The sequence below is a fragment of the Callorhinus ursinus genome, unplaced genomic scaffold, assembly GCF_003265705.2.
Source record: "Callorhinus ursinus isolate GAN/ISIS: 27379988/994484 unplaced genomic scaffold, GSC_fseal_2.0 scaffold50, whole genome shotgun sequence".
Lineage (NCBI taxonomy): Eukaryota > Metazoa > Chordata > Mammalia > Carnivora > Otariidae > Callorhinus > Callorhinus ursinus.
Window position 1 is genome coordinate 9,993,880 of NW_027397112.1, and position 21,491 is coordinate 10,015,370.

General features: G+C 35.8%; 1 protein-coding gene across 2 annotated transcripts in view; it reads right to left on the reverse strand.

Annotated features, from left to right (window-relative positions):
* EFCAB13 (EF-hand calcium binding domain 13) overlaps window positions 1–21,491 on the reverse strand; it is a 108,168-nt gene that overhangs the window by 23,721 nt on the left and 62,956 nt on the right. The window contains exons 10-13 of one of the 2 annotated variants that reach the window (XM_073883099.1): window positions 19,945–20,016; window positions 4,913–5,407; window positions 2,710–2,847; window positions 1,389–1,460 (exon numbers count right to left, since the gene is read on the reverse strand). In XM_073883099.1, the coding sequence (XP_073739200.1) occupies window positions 1,389–1,460; window positions 2,710–2,847; window positions 4,913–5,407; window positions 19,945–20,016 (777 nt within the window). Of the gene's footprint in view, window positions 1–1,388; window positions 1,461–2,709; window positions 2,848–4,912; window positions 5,408–19,944; window positions 20,017–21,491 lie in introns of those variants that run through there. The other variant, XM_073883100.1, reaches the window with a different exon arrangement.

Here is a 21,491-nt window from a genome sequence, read left to right on the forward strand (position 1 = left end):
ATAGACATTGGGGAGGGTATGTGCTATGGTGAGCACTGTGAATTGTGCAAGACTGTTGAATCACAGTTCTGTACTTCTGAAACAAATAATGCAACATATGTTAAGAAAAAAGAAAAAGAAGAAGATAGCAGGAGGGGAAGAATGAAGGGGAGTAAGTCGGAGGGGGAGACGAACCATGAGAGACGATGGACTCTGAAAAACAAACTGAGGGTTCTAGAGGGGAGGGGGTGGGGGGATGGGTTAGCCTGGTGATGGGTATTAAGGAGAGCATGTTCTGCGTGGAGCACTGGGTGTTATGCACAAACAATGAATCATGGAACACTACATCAAGAACTAATGATGTAATGTATGGTGATTAACATAACAATAAAAAAATTTTAAAAAGATGTGGTATATATACACAATGGAATATTATGCAGCGATCCAAAGGAATGAGATCTTGCCATTTGCAACGACGTGGATGGAACTGGAGGGTGTTATGCTGAGAGAAATAAGTCAATCAGAGAAAGACATGTATCATATGACCTCAGTGATATGAGGAATTCTTAATCTCAGGAAACAAACTGAGGGTTGCTGGAGTGGTGGGGGGGTGGGAGGGATGGGGTGGCTGGGTGATAGACATTGGGGAGGGTATGTGCTATGGTGAGCGCTGTGAATTGTGCAAGACTGTTGAATCACAGATCTGTACCTCTGAAACAAATAATGCAATATATGTTAAGAAAAAAAAAGAAGAAGATAGCAGGAGGGGAAGAAAAAAAATTGGATGGGTGAATTTTATGTATGTAAATTGTACGTCAATAGAACTATTTTTAGAAATGCTCTAAAACAAAGACAAATCAAACTAGTATTTCATTCAAACAAGTTCCTTAGAAAAAATTAAAAATCAGGGACACCTGGGTGACTCAGTTGGTTAAACATCTGCCTTTGCCTCGGGTCATGATCCCAGGGTCCTGGGATGGAGCCCTGCATTGGGTTACTAGCTCAGCGGGTAGCCTGCTTCTCCCTCTGCCTGTCACTCCCCCTGCTTGTGCTGTCCCTCTCTCTGTCTCTCTCTCACAAATAAAATCTTTAAAAAAATTAAAAATCAAATCATGCATCAATTGCTAAGAATGAAGCTAAGTACCTATTTCATCTCCTCATTACCTTACTATTACTGTACATTTACGTATTACAGTTTTTAAAATCCACTTAAGAACTCTGAAGTAAGCAAGTTAGCTATTATTACCTTGCTAGAACAAGTCTTTAAAAAACTGGCAAATGGCTTGCCTGAGGATTTCAGGACTATTAAGTCTCTATCTGAAAAGCAAACTCAGTTCAGTTGAACCTAACTCTTTTCAACCTAACTGCTTCTTTCCTCCAAATCATTTTAAAATAAACTTCCCACCTACCATCATATTCAGGAAGACTTTGCTCTATGGCGAGAGCATTCATAAAGTCATCTAAGTTCACCATTCCACTTTCTGTAAAATAAAGAGTTGGATATGCACTCTGTTGTGTTTTTGCATAAAAGGTAAATTCATATTTTAAAACAACTATGAAAGAATTCTCCTTCACTTCATCATTATCCTATTGAGTCTTCATATCTTGTTTCCCTAGATGAGTCTTTCTAAATTAGGTCAGTTCATTTCATTTCAACAATTACTCAACAATTTTTAAATATCTACTATAAAGTGCAATGGACTGGATTAGGCACTCAGTTCTTGATAGATATAGGAAAAAGGAAAAGTGCCCATATAGATGGACCATGAGAAATTTGAGTCTATTTCATACCATCATGAAAACCCAGTCAATATGCTATCCATTAAGATACCTTGACAATACTAACCAGTCCTTACATACCCAAGTGTCCCCATATCTACCCCTAGTATCCAGCTAATCCAAATAATTATCTATTTTTAGATACAAACCCTCCACAGTGCTTATACCAATCTTGATAAGCAACATAAAGAGCTCAATAATTTTAGTAGCACCTATTCCTTAGATTTTATTTTTTAATCAAATCTTCTTTCTCTTTGCTTTAGCTAGGAAATTTTGTTCAGGTTCTAAGAATTCATTTCTAACATATTCCCAAGTCATTCTTTCCCCAAAATGTTGCCTCTGCCTTCTCTTCAACTGAACTTCTGCTATGGACAGTTCTTAATAATAAAACAACTTCTCTAATACAACAACCCTTCCTGGAAATTTAAACTCTGCATTGAATTTAGGCTGGTGACTGGGATATGCCATTTAACATCATCTAGATGCTCACTGCCTGCCTTCTTGTTTAAGTAGCACTAGCCCAAATTCCTAGCTGTAGCACTCCTTCTCCAATTTGGGAATCTCCAATCATTTCTTCTTGGATCCTTAGGCTATTTGCTTAGAGATTTTTGTACCCCTTGGTTATTGTGGTCTTACCGCCTGAACCTACCTACAACTGGATCAGACTTCCCCAGTACCTGTCCCATACTACCAGGCATAGCTAGGGATAGTCATGGAGTCTTACATAAACAATTGAGATATAAAAGGCTTAGCTTCTCCAAACCAATCCATTAGGTAAGACTTTCCGGGAACTTTTTTTTAATGTACTACTTTCCATTTTTATATCTGTTCTTTTACAATCTTCTTTAGCCCATTCTGCTCCACTCCTAGTTGAAAGAACTTATTCCATCATTTAAAACTATCCCATAGAAGTGTCTATTTTCTCAAGAAGTTTGGCATTATTAGTCTCACCATTTTGAGTAGTGTCTGTCACAATCTTCTTGAACACTTTGTCTGATAAAGTAATTCCTATTGAAGGCAAAATGGACTTAAGTTCTTCTGCAGCGATGTAATTTTCTTGGAGTTTACTGATTGCTTTGCAGATGTTTTCTAAATATACAAAATGTAAAGTACTATTCAGCAACAGAATTTATGTGTCTTAAGCAACAATTAGCACCCAAAATCTTTATCTAGCAGTCAGAAAGCAAGTTTTATCTACTTAATATTATTTCATAGGACTGCTTTTTTTTCTTCATATTTCTGTTGTATCTTACATTATATCTAAATACTTCCTTTATAGTTCAAACAGAAAACAATATTGAAAATTCTATAAACATTTATAAACTACTTGTTTGGAGGAACAACTTGTTCAAGTGGCTCAGCCAATGCTGCTTGGTTCTGATTAAAATATAATGAATGAGTTCAAGAGATCAAAACATCAATGTGTTCAAATTCTAGGATTCCAAGCAAAAAATGAGAGTTCTTCCCCTTCCCATCACTTTAGTCTACCACGCTTTCAGTTCACAAATGTCAAAATCATAAAATTTTAGAAGCAGATATACATGGCCTCATGATAAGCCTCCTAATACGCACTGGGATGGGTATAATATCATTTTGGTGATATTCCAGCCAAAAATGCATAACCTGAACTTATTCATGAAGAAATACAAGGAAAACTTCAAATGAGGGACATTATACAAAATAACTAGTCAATACTCTTCAAAAGTGTCACACTCATGAAACCATCCCAGATCGGAGGAGACTAAGGACACATGACAACTAAATGTAATGTGTGATCCTGGATGAGACCTTGAACCAGACAAAGAACATTTATGGAACAAATGAAAAAAATCAAATAAGGTCTTCAGAATAGTAAATAATATTGTATCAGTGTTAATTTCCTTGTTTAGTGCATTTACTGTGGTTATACAAGATCTTAACATGTGGGAAAACTAGATGAGGAGTAAATAGGAATGTCTTTACTTTTGTGTAATTATTATGATTTTAAAATTAATGGTTTTGAATGAAAAGTTAAAAATGTTTAAAATGTAAATCAAGTGACAGTCACATTTCATAGTGCTCAATTACCATCAATTTATTTTGAGAAGTTATACCAGATAAACTATTTCACACTTCTCTATACACAGAACATTAAGTATGGCAATGGTAGGTGATTTGATTTTAGTGACACCAGGAAGATAGGTAACCACTTTCTTCCACAGTCTTCTTCTACTCAATGGCTAAATGCCTACTACTCCATTATTCTTTTAGCAGGGTTTTAATTCTTCCTGGAATATATATATATATGTAAAATATATATTCCTCAGAAATAGGAATGGGGCACAGAGTAATAGTAGTGCATTGGTAAAGGAATCAAAATAAACACCATTGTGCCTCCTTAATAGAGCACACTCCCTTTTCAACTGAATTATTGAAAACATGCATTACTGTATAAGAATCACTAATATTTCACTAAGCACTCATTTTAGCAATTACATGTAATATGAAATGTAATAAAAAGGTCACTACATTTCTTTAAAGAAAATAAACATAACTTCAGTAACTTCAGCTAAGGATTACAGGAAGGAGTATTTAATTAAGTTCCATACACAGTATTTCTGTGATAGAGGTACCACAGAAGGAAGAAAACATATATTGGTTGGGAAACCTTGCTCATCTTTGAGGAAGACCATAAATCCCTGGGTGGCTGAGATGTTTAATATTAATTTTCTCTTGATGTTCCCACATCCCTAAGAGATAATATCTGAAGTATTATCATATTATACTGGACATGGATATCATATATTTAAAATATGGAACCTGAGCAAAAATTTCACATAGACTTCTTACATACTTTGTTAAATAAATTATAAAATAACTACTTCCAAAAGAAAACAGGCCCTCTATTTTCTAGGGAACTTGAGTGAGTCTAGTTAATCACTGAATAAGCTTCTTAGTCAAAGTTAGGCATCTGAAAAAGGGAGCATCTGGAAAGGCACAATGATCAAAACCACAGTGTTATATGCATTGGCCTATAGACCAGAAGTGGCAGTTATTCGAAAGTACTGACAATTGAAATGCATACAACTGTCTAATAACTGATTAATTCAGCTCGTTTCCGTGATAACTCAAGAACTCAAGGACCTAGATTTTGACTTACGTATATGATACTGACCCAGAGCATTTGTTGTAGCTTTTTCCTTTAATGAAACCTGTTTTAGGGGGCTGGAATGCCTTCTCAGAGTTGGCTTCTGAAGTTTGGGGATACTAAAAGTATCACTTTTATCCAGAGACTTTTTGAGGCTTGTAATACTCTTCAAGTTATGTGGTATAGACTTTGAGTCATGAATTTCAATCTTCTCTGAATATTTCTTAAAGTTTATGCCATCCTTTGAATATGGTTCCTGGAATCCTGTATTACTGCTATCAACCCCATTTAGGAATTTTTTTATTTGCAAAGGATTTTTTGATCTTTTAAATTCAAGGTGATCATTGTCCTCCATAATTTTATGATGTTGGAGGTTTTTTCTATTTAACTTTGGGAATAACGATGGTTCAAACAGCCTGGAAGATAAAGTGCTTTTCTTCCTATATTGTAGATAGCATTCTGATATATTTGATAACTTTCTGTGAGAAGGAGATTCATCCAAGGCTGACCATTCCATAATTGCTAAGCAAGAGAAACATATTTAATTATTTCATTTACCTGTACAATTTGAAATTGTTCTTTAAAAAAAAAAAACACCTAAGTCCTCATGAAAGCTATTCAAGAAATTATCAGTTGCTTAAATACATAAAGTTAATATGTTAAAAAAATTACAGAGGTGGTAACCAAAAGATTGAACTATTAACTAGGTTAAATATAGTCTTCTGGTTTAATATATTTAAATTCTTCCATCCAGAGCTATTCAAAGTTACACTGAATCAAAAATGATAGCCTACTAAAGCACATAGTTCTCATTCCCCACTCTTTGCCAATTTTGAAAGATAATAGGCTGACATGTCAATACAGTTAAAAATCCTTTAATTACGAGCATACCAAACTAAAAGGAAGTTGTAGTGGGGAAATTTTTATTTATAAAATCAAAATACAAATATTTACTCTCCTAAAGATTCTCAGTGCTTGTGGGGGGAAAATAACTTTTTATATAAATAATATCTTTAGAAAAATATTAATACAATGTACACTAAGGCTTCATTTGTAAAGTCCACCTGATGGCTCAGAATAGTACATTACATTTGAATAACACATTTTAAAGTATTTCAAATGTTATACTACTTGATCCTCAAAACAACTCCATGAGCTCATCAAATAAATCAAAGAAAACCAAGAAACTTCAACAGAGTAGCAGTACAATCTTGACTATGAAGTCATTTCACTTAGAAAAAACAGAAAGTTTCTTAGTTTAGTGTGTGTTAAAATGAACAAGTAAAGGAAAATATTTGGATTTTAAATGTCTGGAAATCTTTTTTGAAATTAATTCATTTCTTTTAAGTTGCCATATAACATTGTATTAGTTTTAGGTGTAAAAAGTTTGGAAATCTTTAAAGATGGTGATATGGACCTCTAGGTTCTATCAAAAAGAAATAGGCTAGTGAATGGGTAAAAGAATAAAATCTTTGACACTTCTGCTTTGGGCTAAGACACTGCAATAGGGACCAACTTTACCCTCAAGCCTTAAATAACTAAAAAATTGGACAATTTATGTGGGGAAAAAAAAACAGTTTTCAGGCATTGGACAATAGGCAGCACAGGACTAAGTAATCCTCTAAAGAAGGTAAACAGACGAGCTGGAAACCTTACAATTGCATCAGCTTACCTTCTGGATGTAGTTTCCATGCCACAGCATAGGAAAATAAAACCTGAACAGAGCTTGATGGTCTGAATGAGTAGAGGAAACAGAGATAAAAGGAAGGCCAAAGAATCTAGAATATGGGAGTAGAGTGCCAAAGAAGAGAGAACTACTGAGTTCTGGAGATTAGCATTAACTCTTTGGCTGAGTATTAATCCGCACATACATGAGAAGATTACTACCCAACGACAAGGAAAGAATTACCAGAAAATTATAGGTAGAACAATTCCTGTAGCTCACTAGAATTGAAAATGATTTGTGATTGCATCAGCCAGAGCAAAAAGATCTCATAATACATGGGGCATTCAGTAGACTCATCTGAAGAATGCTGCCTTAGTAGTAGAGCTAAATTATATAAAAGCTGCTCTGAGATCATCATTAAAAAGCTTTAAAAAGCAAGCTTCAAAAGGACCTAACTGATTCCAAGTAATTCAACTGCTTCAGAACCAAATCCAACACTAATTAAAGGAGCTCTAGGAGACTATAAAGCAACAAGTAAATTGTGAAGAGGGAGAGCTCAGGAAAATAACTTCATAACATTGTTTATGAACTCCTGGGTTCACCCTGAGCTACATGGATTTGACCCTAAAAAGTACACCATAAATTCTGAGAACAGAACTCTAAGATAAACCACCAGATTGGCCACTGGATGTCCCATATCTCTGAATAGTACTGCAAAGGCTGTGAAAAACAAACTGACATTGAAACTATAAAACACAGAAAATTGATTGAAACTTGTAGCCTGAATCAAACCAAGTCAAATTCCTGCAAAAACAAAATTTAAACATTTTCCAAAGGATTTAAGATCCACATTCTCATAACTTAATATTCAAAATGTCCATGATATTAATTCAAAATCACTTCACATATGAAGAACCAAGAAAATCTCAATCTGCTTTGGAAAAGACAACCAACAGATGTCAACACAACCAAGATGACAAAGATGTTGGAACTGTCTGATAAAGACTTCAAAGCAACTATTATAAAAATGCTCCAACACACAAAGAAAAAAACATTTTTGAAATTAATAGAAAGATAGAAAGTCTCAGAAAACAACATTAAAGACATAAAGAAGAACCAAATTGTAATTTTCAAGCTCAAAAATATAATAACCAAAGCAAAAAAGAAAAAACTCATCAGATATGCTCAATAGCAGAATGGAATTGTCAGAGGAAGAGTTCATGAATTTGAAGATAGATCAATAGAAATTATCTGAACAAGCAGAGGAAAACAAGAATGAACAGAGTCTCAAACACCTGTGCGGCAATACGAAAGAGGTCTGATATTTGTGTCAGTGGAGTCTCAGTAAGGCAGGAGAAAAAGTGTGGTGCAGAACAAATATTTGAAGTTATAGTGGCAAAAAAACCTTCAAATTTGGCAAAAGAAAGATTCAAGAAGCTCAGTGAATCTCAACAGGATAAATTCAAAAAATCTACTCCGAAACAAATCATAATCAAACTGCCAAAAACTAAAGACAAATATCTTGAAAGCAACTAGAGAAAAACAACCCATTTTATGATTTGAATAATATCAGATTTCTCATCAGAAATTATGGAATACAGAAGTAAAAGAAATAACATTTTTAAAGTGCTAAAAGAGGAGCATGTGCCTGATTCAGTTGAGTGTGGGACTCTTGATCTCGGGGTTGTGCATTCAAGCCTCACATTGGGTGTAGAAACTGCTTAAAAATAAAATTAAAAAAAAAATGCTAAAAGAAAAAGCTGTCAACCCAGAGTCCTATATCCAATGATAATATTCTTCAGGAATTAAAGAGAATAAAGATATTCTCAAATGAAGAAAAACTAAGCTAATTCATTTTTAGTAGATTTGCCCTTTTAAAAATTTAAAAGAAGTTATTCATGCGAATGGAAATGATACCCAAAAGACATCTGGGCAGTCAAGAATGAAGGAAGAGAAATATAGAATAGTTAAGACTAGGTTAAATATAACAAACTATTATTCTCCTCTCGGAAGTTTAAAAGATGTTTGATCATTGAAAGCAAAACTTACAAACACTGTCTGATGTTTTCAATGTGTGTTATGGTAATACATAAGAAAACCACAGCATAAAAGAGGGAGGGTAAAAAGAGCTATATAATGGTAAAACTTCTATGTTCCACTTGAATTGGTAAAATATTTATATAAGTATTCTGTAAAAGATTAAGTATGTATAGGGTAATCCTTAGAACAACCACCAGAAACATGCAGAAATATAGTGAAAATACATACAAAATAAATTTACAAGCATACTAAAAATGTTCCAAAAAAAGAAGGCAGAAAATGGTTGAAAGCAGGAAAAATAGAAACAAATAATAATATGGTATACCTAGATCTGAACGTATAAATGATTACACTAAATATGATTTAAACACTCAGAGAGAAGAGTCCAAGATGGCAGAGGAGTAGGAGACCTTAGTTTTGTCTGGTCCCAGGAATTCAGCTAGATAGCTATCAAATCGTTCTGAACACCTGTGAACTCAACCTGAGATCTAAGAAAAGAATTGCTGCAATTCTATAAATAGAAAAGGGACCATTTTCTGCAAAGTAGGAGGTGCAGAGAAGTGAATCCGAGGCGATATATTGGAAGATAAACCACAGAGGGAGGGAGCCTCCAGAGGCTATATCAGAAAGTGATATAGCAGCAGAGTGCAAAATCAGAACGTTTAGAAGTCTGCTCCAGTGAGGGACATCCCTGCCTGAAAGGTGCTAAGGCAGCAAAGCAGGGCAGAATCCTAGGTGGGACAGTGTGGTCTCAGGATCCCTGGGGTCATAGAAAGAATAGGGGTGCCTGAGTGCAGCACAATTCCCAGGCATTGGAGCGGAGAAGCCAGCTGCAATCAGTGAGCCCAGGAGTGGGCTTTCAGCTTGGCATTGCCATAAACCACGAACTCTGGCACAGTCGGACAACCACTCTTTGAGCAGGGGCCCAGCAAGCAGTAGAACCATGGTGAGACCCACCTACCTCCCACAGGAGGAGCCATACCAGTCTGCAGCGTTTGGAGACTCAAAGCAGGGTTGTGTGCCGGAGATAGAAACGCTGGGTTGCAGGCTGAGCGAACACGGAGTGCAGACAGAGACCAGGGAGACAGGAGTGATTGACTGCTTTTCCCTGAGGATGCGCTGAGGAATGGCGGGGGTGGGAGCCCTCAGCTCCGGGGCTGGAGGTTGGGAAGCCGCCATTTTCATTCTCAACCTCTAAAGCCACACAGAAAGCCTTCAGGGAACAAAAGCTACATACAGCAATCTGGAACAACTTACTTAGCCTGGCCCCCTGGCAAGGGTGGTGCAGTTCTGCCCAGGGAAAGATACCTGAGAATCAGCACAACAGGCCCCTCCCCCAGAAGATCAGCAGAAACATCCAGCTAAGACTAAGTTTACCAATCACAAAGAATTGCAAAACTCCAGCACTAGGGGAAAATAGTATATAAAACTTAATGGTTTTTTTCTCATGATTCTTTAGTCTTTCAATTTTAATTTTTTTCTCTTTTCAACCAATTTCTGATTTTATCTTTTTTAAAGTCTTTTTTAATTTTCATTTTTACAATTGCATTCTTTCCTTTGATTGTATTTAATTTTATATATATGTATATATACATATACACACACACATATATAGTATTTAATTATATATATACATTTTTTTCTTTCTTTACAATTTTGGGATGTGGTTTCTTCTAACGAACAGACCAAAATACTCACAGAAGCTAGTGTACTGCTTTGCTCTCTTCACCAGACTGATTATATTCTCTTTTTAGTCTCTTTTTTAATTTTCATCTTTACAGTTACAGCCTATCATTTCAATGTATTTAATTTTATTTTGCATATATTTTGTATATATATGTTATATATATACATAAATGTATATAAATTTATATGTATATATGTCATATATACATAAATATATATAAATTTATAAATAAAATTATATTAAATATACATAAATATAAATTTATATATATAAACAATATAAATTTTTCTCTACAATTCTTTCTTTACAATTTTGGGATACAGTTTCTTCTAAAAAACAGACCAGAATACACACAGAATCCAGAGTACTGCTCTGTTCTGTTCCACTGTCTCACTATATTCTCTCTTTTTCTAAATTTTTTGTTTGTTTCGGGTATCTTCTGATGTCTTTAGTGTATATTTCTCTGGGGTGTTGTCATTTTAGTATTTTGTTCTCTCATTCACTTATTCTTCTCTGGACAGAATGACAAGACAGAAAAACTCACCTCAAAAAAGAGAACACGAAGAAGTACCAACTGCCAGGGACCTAATCCATATGGATATAAGTAAGATGTTAGAAGTAGAGTTCAGAATAACCATTATAAAGATACTACCTGGGCTTGAAAAAAGCATAGAAGACACTAGAGAATCCCTTTCTGGAGAAATTAAAAAAACGAAAATTTAACCAAGTCAAAATCAAAAAGGCTATTAATGAGATGCAATAAAAATTGGAGGCTCCAACTGCTAGGATAAATGAGACAGAAGAGAGAATTAGTGATATAGAAGACAAAATGATGGAGAATAAAGAAGCTGAGGAAAAAAGAGATAAACAACTACTGCATCATGAGGGGAGAATTCGAGAGATAAGTGATATCATAAAGTGAAACAATATTAGAATAATTGGGATCCCAGAAGAGGAGGAAAGAGAGAGAGGGGCAGAAGGTATATTGGAGCAAATTATAGCAGAGAACTTCCCTAATCTGGGGATGGAAACAGGCACAGAGAACCCCCCTCAAAATCAATAAAAAATAGATCAACACCTCGACATATAATAGTGAAGCTTGCATAATCTCAGAGTCAAAGAGAAAATCCTGAGAGCAACTCAGGACAAGAGGTCTGTAACCTACAAGGGTAGAAACATTAGGCTAGCAGTAGACCTATCCACAGAGACCTAGCAGAACAGAAAGCACTGGCATGATATATTCAGGGTCCTAATGAGAAAAATATGCAGCCAAGAATAACTTATCTATCAAAGCTGTCATTCAAAATAGAAGGAGAGATTAAAAGCTTCCAGGACAAACAGAAACCAAAAGAACTTGTGATCATTAAACCAGCCTTGCAAGAAATATTAAAGGGGATCCTTTAAGCAAAGAGAGAGCCCAAAAGTAACATAGATTAGAAAGAAACAGACAATATACAGAAACAGTGACTTTATAGGTAATACGATGGCACAAAACTTGTATCTTTCAATAGTTACCCTGAATGTGAATGGGCTAAATGCCCCAATCAAAAGATGCAGGGTATCAGATTCGATAAAAAAGCAAGACCCATCCATATGCTGTCTGCAAAAGTCTCATTTTAGACCCAAAGACACCTCCGGATTGAAAGTGGGGGGTAGGAAACCATTTGTCATTCTAACGGACATCAAAAGAAAGCTGGGGTGGCAATCCTTATATCAGACAAATTAGATTTTAAACCAAAGACTGTAATAAGAGATGAGGAAGGATACTATATCATAATTAAAGGGTCTATCCACCAAGAAGATCTAACAATTGTAAATATTTATGCCCCTAATATGGGAGCAGCCAATTATATAAACCAATTAATAACAAAATTAAAGAAACACATTGATAATAATACAATAATAGTAGGGGACTTCAACACCCCACTCACTGCAATAGACAGATCATCTAAGCAGAAGATCAACAAGGAAACAAGGGCTTTGAATGACATACTGGACCAGATAGACTTCACAGATATATTCAGAGCATTCCATCCCAAAGCAACAGGATACACATTCTTCTTCAGTGCATATGGAACATTCTCCAGAATAGACCACATACTGGGTCACAGATCAGGTCTCAACCAGTACCAAAAGATTTGGATCATTCCCTGCATGTTATCAGACCACAATGCTTTGAAACTGGAACCCAATCCCAAGAGGAACTTTAGAAAGAACTCAAATACATGGAGGCTAAAGAGCATCCTACTAAAGAATGAATGGGTCAACAAGGAAATTAAAGAAGAATTTGAAAAATTCATGGAAACAAATGAAAATGAACACAACTGTTCAAAACCTTTGGGATGAAGCAAAGGCAGTCCTAAAAGGGAAGTATATAGCAATACAAGCCTTTCTCAAGAAACAAGAAAGGTCTCAAATACACAACTTAACCATACACCTAAAGGAGCTGGAGAAAGAACAGCAGATAAAGCCTAAACCCAGCAGAAGAGAAGTAATAAAGATTAGAACAGAAATCAGTGCAACAGAAACAAAAACACACACACACACACAAACCAAAAAAAAAAAAAAAAAACCCAGTGGAACAGATCAATGAAAGTAGGAAAGAATTAGTATGATTGATGAACCCCTGGCCAGACTTATCAAAAAGCAAAGAGAAAGGACTCAAATAAATAAAATCATGAATGAAAGAGGAGAAATCACAACCAACACCGAAGAAATACAAACAAATATAAGAACATATTATGAGCAACTATATGCAACAAATTAGGCAATCTGGAAGAAATGGATGCATTCCTAGAGACATATAAACTACCAAAACTGAAACAGGCAGAAATAGAAAACCTGAACAGACCCATAGCCAGCAAGGAGATTGAGGCAGTAATCAAAAATCTCCCAACAAAGAAGAGCCCAAGACCGGATGGCTCCCCAGGAGAATTCTACCAAACATTTAAAGAAGAATTAACACCTGTTCTTGTGAAGCTGTTTTTAAAAAACAGAAATTGAGGGGTGCCTGGGTGGCTCAGTCATTAAGTGTCGGCCTTCAGCTCAGGTCATGATCCCAGGGTTCTGGGATCGAGCCACACATTGGGCTCCCTGTCCGCAGGAGGCCTGCTTCTCCCTCTCCCACTCCCACTGCTGTGTTCCCTCTCTCACTGTCTCTCTCTCTCTCTCTCTCTCTCTCTCTCTCTCTCTGTCAAATAAATAAATAAATCTTTAAAAAAAAAAAACCAGAAATTGAAGGAAAACTTCCAAACTCTTTCTATGAGGCCAGGATTACCTTGATCCCAAAACCAGACAAAGATCCCACCAAAAAGGAGAATTACAGACCAATATCCCTGATGAACATGGATGCAAAAATTCTCACCAAAATACTAACCAATAGGATCCAAGAGTACATTAAAAGGATTATTCACCATGACCAAGCGGGATTTATTCCTGGGCTGCAAGGGTGGTTCAAAATCCACAAATCAATGTGATACAATACATTAATAAAAGAAAGGACAAGAATCATATGATCTTCCCAATAGATGCAGAAGAGGAGTTTGACAAAGTACAGCATCCTTTCCCGATTAAAACTCTTCACAGTGTAGGGATAGAGGGAACATACCTCAACATCATAAAAGCATATATGAAAAGGCCACAGTGAATATCATTCTCAATGGGAAAAAACTGAGACCTTTTCCCCTAAAGTCAGGAACACAGCAGGGATGTCCACTATCACCACTGCTGTTCAACATAGTACTAGAAGTCCTAGCCTCAGCAATCAGACAACAAAAAGAAATAAAAGGCATCTGAATCGGCAAAGAAGAAGTCAAACTCTCACTCTTTGCAGATGATATGATACTGTATGTGGAAAACCCAAAAGACTCCACCCCAAAATTCTTAGAACTCATACAGGAATTCAGCAAAGTGGCAGGATATAAAATCAATGCACAAAAATCAGTTGCATTTCTATACACTAATAGTGAGACAGAAGAAAGAGAAATTAAGGAGTGGATCCCATTTACAATTGCACCAAAACCATAAGATACCTAGGAATAAACCTAAACAAAGAGGCAAAGAATCTGTACTCAGAAAACTATAGAACATCCATGAAAGAAATTGAGGCAGACACAAAGAAATGGAAAACATTCCATGCTCATGGATTGGAAGAACAAATATTGTTAAAATGTCTATGCTACCTAGAGCATTCTATGCATGCAATGCAATCCCTATCAAAATACCAACAACTTTTTTCACAGAGCTGGAACAAAGAATCATAAAATTTGTATGGAACCAGAAAAGACCCCAAATAGCCAAAGGAATGTTGAAAAAGAAAATCAAAGCTGGGGGCATCACAATTCTGGAAGTCAAGCTCTATTACAAAGCTGTGATCATCAAGACAGTATGGTATTGGCACAAAAACAGATACACAGATCAATGGAACAGAATAGAGAGCCCAGAAATTGACCCTTAACTCTATGGTCAACTAATCTTTGACAAAGAAGGAAAAAATATCCAGTGGAAAAAAGACAGTCTCTTCAACAAATGGTGTTGGGGAATTTGGACAGCCACATGCAGAAGAATTAAACTGGACCATTTTCTTACATCCTACACAAAAATAGACTCAAAATGGATGAAAGGCCTAAACGTGAGAGGAGAACACAGGCAGCAACCTCTTCGACCTTGGCCACAGCAACTTCTTGCTAGACACCTCTCAAAAGGCAAGGGAAGCAAGGGCAAAAATGAACTATTGGGAGTTCAAGATAAAAAGCTTTTGCACAGCAAAGGAAAGAGTCGACAAAACCAAAAGGCAACCAACAGAATGGGAGAAAATATTTGCAAATGACTTATCAGATAAAGGGCTAGTATCCAAAATCTATAAAGAACTTATCAAACTCAACACCCAAAGAACAAACAATCCAATCAAGAAATGGGCAGAAGACATGAACAGACATTTCTGCAAAGAAGATGACCAAATGGCCAACAGACACATGAAAAAGTGCTTAACATCACTCAGCATCAGGGAAATACAAAACAAAACCACAATGAGATACCACCTCACACCAGTCAGAATAGCTAAAATTAGCAAGTCAGGAAACGACAGATGTTGGCGAAGGATGCGGAGAAAGGGGAACCCTCTTACACTGTCAGTGGGAATGCAAGCTGATGCAGCCACTCTGGAGAACAGTATGGAGGTTCCCCAAAAAGTTGAAGATAGAACTACCCTACAATCCAGCAACTGAAGTACTAGGTATTTACCCCAAAGATACAAATGTAGTGATCTGAAGGGGCACATGCACCCCAATGTTTATAGCAGCAATGTCGACAATAGCCAAACTATGGAAAGAGCCCAGATGTCCAGCGACAGGCGAATGGATAAAGAAGATGTGATATATATATACAATGGAATACTACTCAGCCATCAAAAAGAATGAGATCTTACCATTTGCAATAACGTGGATGGAACTATAGAGTATTGTGCTGAGCGAAGTAAGTGAATCAGAGAAAGATAATTATCATATGATCTCACTCTAATGTGGAATTTAAGAAACAAAATAGAGGATCATTGGGGAAGGGAGGAAAAAATAACACAAGACAAAATCAGAGAGGGAAAGAAGCCATAAGAGACTCAACCATAGGAAACAAACTGAAGGTTGCTGGAGATGAGGGGAGTAGGGGCATGGAGTAACTGGGTGATGAACATTAAGGAGGGCACATGATGTAATGAGCACTGGGTGTTACATAAGACTGATGAATCATTGAAGTGTACCTCTGAAACTATTAATATGCTATATGTCAATTAACTGAATTTAAATTAAAAAATAACATTGAAAAAATGATTTAAACACTCCAATTAGAAGAGATTATTAAAATAAATACAAAAATATCACCCAACTCTATGTGGTTTACAAAAACTTCAAATATGTGATATAGGAATGTTAAAAGTAAAAGGATAGAAAATATATACCATGTACGCACTAATCAAAAGAAAACTGGAGTTATATTAGAATCAGAACAAGTAAGCTTCAGAGAAAAAATTACCAGTGATTACATACATACTATATAATGATAAAAGAGTCAATTCACAAAGAAGAGAAAACTCTCCTGGGGTGCCTGGGTGACACAACTGGTTAAGCATTCAACTCTTGGTTTTGGCTCAGATTGTGATTTCGGGGTCTTAGGATTGAGCTCTGCAGGGGGCTCCATGCTCATCGTGGAGTCTGCTTGAGTTTCTCTCTCCCTCTCTTTCTGCCCCTCCCCCCACATGTGTTTTCTCTCTCTCTCTCTCTCAAATAAATTAATAAATCTTAAAAAAAAAGAAGATATAACTATCCTAAATGTGAGTTCACCTAGTAACGGAGCTTCAAAATGCATGAAACAAAACCTGACAAAACTGAAAGGAGAAATAGACTAATCCACAATTATATTTGGAGACAATATTCCTTTCTCCATAATAGAACTGGTAGAAAATTAGCAAAGATACAAAAGAAATGAATAACATAAATTATTAGAATCATGCATGTGAGTGGGTATGTAATTATTAGTAATATCTATGTAAGAAAAAAATTAATGAAAAAATTCTAAACCAAAGACAAAATTAGAATTCAAAATAAACTTTGAAACTTTCAGGTAATGACAGCAAATTGAACAGCCTTCAAAAACCCCATTAAAACTAAAAGAATTTTAAAACATCATAAATCTATAATAATAAAAAGAACAGGTAAAAAAACAACTGCAATTAAATTTTGGAAGCTGGAATGTTGATGAACTTAGTAGACCTGAAAAGGCTGAACCATAAAGCAGAATGTGGAAAGCCAACAAGCAACCCAATTCATAACACAAAACCTCCAAATGCTCATAAGTTAGTAGCATTTAGATACCTCTAAAAGTGAGGGTAAGAATGAAGCTAAAAATAAAGAATTGGATAAAAGACCATTTAAGTAGTAGTAGTAGTAGTTTGATACCTAGATTCCCTTCATACAGCCAGATGGTTGATTTTTCTCCCACTCCAGCAAGAGACTGACAATTTATCAGAGAGGGTTAAACACAGGATCTCTGGAATTATGGAATACTAAACACAATAGAGGGTAGGAGTATTATATGGAAAAAGAGCAGGGGGGGTTACATTGAATAATGGGAACTCCAGTCTTTTGTCTCATTTAACACCTGGAAGTTTAGTAAGCAAGGCTAAACCTCCAGGAAGGATATAAGAAACTTCTTTGAACACTCTGGCCATCAAAAGGAAAAATATCCTAAAGACAGTAATATCAAGGGTTTTCTATGCAAAGAACCCAGCCAGATCACCCTCTAGCAGGGTTTCTAAAACTCAGCAGTACTAGCATTTGGAGATGGATAATTCTTTATTGAGGGGGGCTGTCCTGTGTATTGTAGGATATTTAGAAGCACCCCTGGCCTCTCATCACCCGATGCCAGTAACACAGATTGTGATGACCACAAACGTCTCCAAACGCTGCCACATGTTCCTGGGGGAGGGAGGAAAGAGAGAAAAAAAAATCCCCAAATCACCTCTGGTTAAGAACCACTATCCCACAGCTCATAGTCAGCTAGTTCCACCCTCAATCTCAGAGCTTCCAAACAGCTTTTAGCTTACCATTCTCAAATCTGAGAACAGAGCAATTTTTGGAAATTTAAAACCTACAAGTGAAAAACTAAATAGAAGCACTGGAAGATAAATTTAAGGAAATCTCTCAGAAAGCATAACAAAGAGACATGAGAAAAGGGTTTTTGTTGTTTTTTTTTAAAAAGGAGGGGCGCCTGGGTGGCTCAGTCGTTAAGCATCTGCCTTCGGCTCAGGTCATGATCCCAGGGTCCTGGGATCAAGCCCCGCATCAGGCTCCCTGCTCAGCGGGAAGCCTGCTTCTCCCTCTCCCACTCCCTCTGTTTGTGTTCCCTCTCTCGCTGTCTCTCTCTCTGTCAAATAAATAAATAAATCCCCCAAAAAAGGAATCAATCCAGAATATCAAATATCCAAATAATAAGAGTTTCACAGAAAAATAGAGGAAAGGAAATTAACAAATTATTTTAATTTTCCAGAATCAGAGGACACTGTATCCAACACAATCACAGCAAAGAAACTTATTTCAAGGTACACCACCATGAAATTTCACAGCACTATATACAACGAAAATATCCTATAAGCTTGCAAAAACAAAAATCGGTTTCATACAAAGAGTCAGGAGTCAGAAAATTTTGGACATCAACAGCAATATTGAAAACTAGAAAATCCAGAAAATTTACAATCTAGAATTCTATACCCAAACTGTCAATCAAATGTGAAGACAGAATTTGATACAGGAGGAGAGAAGTGAAAAATCTCCAGAATGTTAATGACGAAAGATCCCAGGATGACAGATGCACACAAGATGTAGAGGGAAACAAATCCATACTGAAGAACATCAGAATACTCTAAGGAAGATTTCCTCAAGAAGACAAAACTAATAGAATACCTGGTGCATGCAAACTTATGGAGAGGATCCTTAGATAGTTGGCAGAATTTAGGGTTCAATCAGCAATAAATATACTTATTTAAAAATCAAGCAAATAGGGGCACCCAGGTGACTCAGTCAGTTAAGCGTTTGTTGGACTCTTGATTTTGGCTCAGGTCATGAGATCGAGCCTCATGTTGGGTTCCATGCTGGGTACGGAGACTGCTTAGGATTCTCTCTTTCTTTCTCTCCCTCCCTCTGCCCCTCCCCCTCATCCCCTCTCAAAAAAATAAATAAATAAAATATTTAAAACCAAGAAAATAAATAAGACAATTATTAATTCAAAGAGGGAAAAATTTGCAGAGAAAAAGAAAGTAGCTACAAGATACTTACTATATAGCTCAGCTGTGAATAGTGTTTACATAAATATATTAGCATAAATACTGAATTAATCAAATTACCTTGTAACTATATTGGGAGTGTGAATAGGTATGGGAAGAGTAAGTAGATGTGATGGAGACAACGAAGATGAAACAGAGATAAATCCTTATTTTTCATATTAGGAAGTTTACTACATCTACCCCAAATTTTAAAAATCAACAAGTAACAATACAAACATGTTATTTATAGTCATGAAGACAAATGTCAAGTAATCATCTAAAACATCTAAAATGTTTACCTCTGGAGATGCTGAGGAAAGGATCAGGCGACTGGCTGCTTTATTTGCAGTAAGCTTATTACAACTATATAATTCTTAAAATTATATACATAGATAATCTTGATCAAAGGATATTTGAACAAATTAGAGAAAGAATAAGGAATGACATGATGTGATTGGAAGAGTTAAAAAAACCGTATTTAATGAAGGAAAACTGAACTAAATCATGAATGATAGTGAAGGATATACTAAAAATGTTTAACTATCAATGTCAGGATGTCAGAATGACCCACAATTTGCAAATTAAATATCTTTCTTCAGTGTTACTAATTTGTTTTAAAGTTTACTTTGTGTTGTAAAATATTAAGGGAAAGATAAAAGTAGAAAATTATGAGATAGTTATATAACCAATTTTAATTAGTATATTTAGAGTATTAAACTTTTATCTCCCTAATTTAAAAGTTAGAGCAATGGTTTCAGAGAAGGCTTTTAAAACTCATATGATGAAACCTATAAATTAGGGTTTAAGGACAATTTATTTATAAACAAAGCTTGTTATAGCAACAAGAGCTCACTTACAAAAATCCTCATACTGGTGCTGTAGTTCATCCAAAGTAAATATAATATCTCTAATATCCACCCTGTGGTTACCTGTAATAGAAAGAATAAGTTCAAATACTGTATTTCTCTTTTGAACACAAATATTACTTTCAACTTATTCTAATATGAAAATAACACAGAGATGTGTGGAAGGAGATGCGGAGGGCCAGCTATTACAGGTTTTGAATAATACCTGGAATTGTGAATTAATAACTCAGTACACACTGAAACATAAGACTAAGACCATTATTTTCTTTTCTCCTTAATAAAAGAGTTTCCCATCAAAAGAAATTAGTCACATTTTAAGCCCCAAAGCTAGGTAATCAAGATAATATTTTAATAAGCAGTTTTTTGAGAGTTTACCATAGGTAGAATTTCAAGTTTTAACTCTTACCTTCCTCACTAGATCATGAGCTCTTCAAGAGCAGAGAATGTCATTTGTTTCCCCAATGCCTCGCAAAGTATCTACTTCCCAACACTTAAAAATTATTTTTGAATGAATAAAATATACTGAAGGCTGTAAAGAATAATGCAATGTCTACACTGTGGATAGCAGAAAACCACTTACTTAGGACCCTATAGGTGCCCAGCACTCTCATAATTATGACTTCCTACCATTCTTGCCCTTGCCTCTTTCTAAGACCATTTTCCTTCTTGGGCAGTGCATGACAGAGGATGGGTTCAGAGGCAGTGACCTTAAATAATGTCATTCCAATTGTGCACAGAGGTAGAAAATGCTTTTCCCAACAGTTCTTGCCTCCAAATGCTTGAGTTTGCTTGACATCCAAGGTGAAAAAGACCAGGACTTGACTTATCTACCTATAAAAATACTAGGTTTATTCTTTAGTCTATGCATAAGAGATCAACTGCTCAATTATATGCATAAGCGAAGACCCTGAAAAAAAGACGCAAGCTTTTAATGTGCCTTCTGAGTCAAAGAAGAATTATACACAATATACTTTTGGTGTTGGGTAGGTTTGATTCATTCTGATTCTTGAAAATTGGTAAGCTATGTCAGTTGCAGGCTTTTAAATTACTGCAAAGCAAGGTAAGTATTTGACCCAATCAAAGAAGTGTTAGATCAAATGATGCTAAGTTATTTTCTAATTAGGAACTGCTTCTTACATTCTGTTTTTTTATTTCCTTGGTATTTAATCTCATTCTCTTCTTGATTATGGTTCTAACACCCCCCCTTACACTCCCCAGGGAATTCCTGGCACTTACTGTAGATTGAGTCCATGTCCTAAGTTCTTAGATCATAGCTTAAGTCCTAATATAATTCAAGGCTTCAGCCCTCAAACTCTTGAATTTGATCAGTGCAAAGTATTCGACCATATGTAAATTAATCCAATGGAGAAGGCCATATTGTTTATGTGCTCTCCACTTAAAAAACTCACTTCTCTGGAAAAAGGTCCAGTATCAACCAATGAGAATGCAGTAGCCAACTATTTATAGATTCACTAGTTCTTGCTCAAAATTTATTCCTTGCTTCTATACAATAATAGATACCTACACAAATCTCCCAA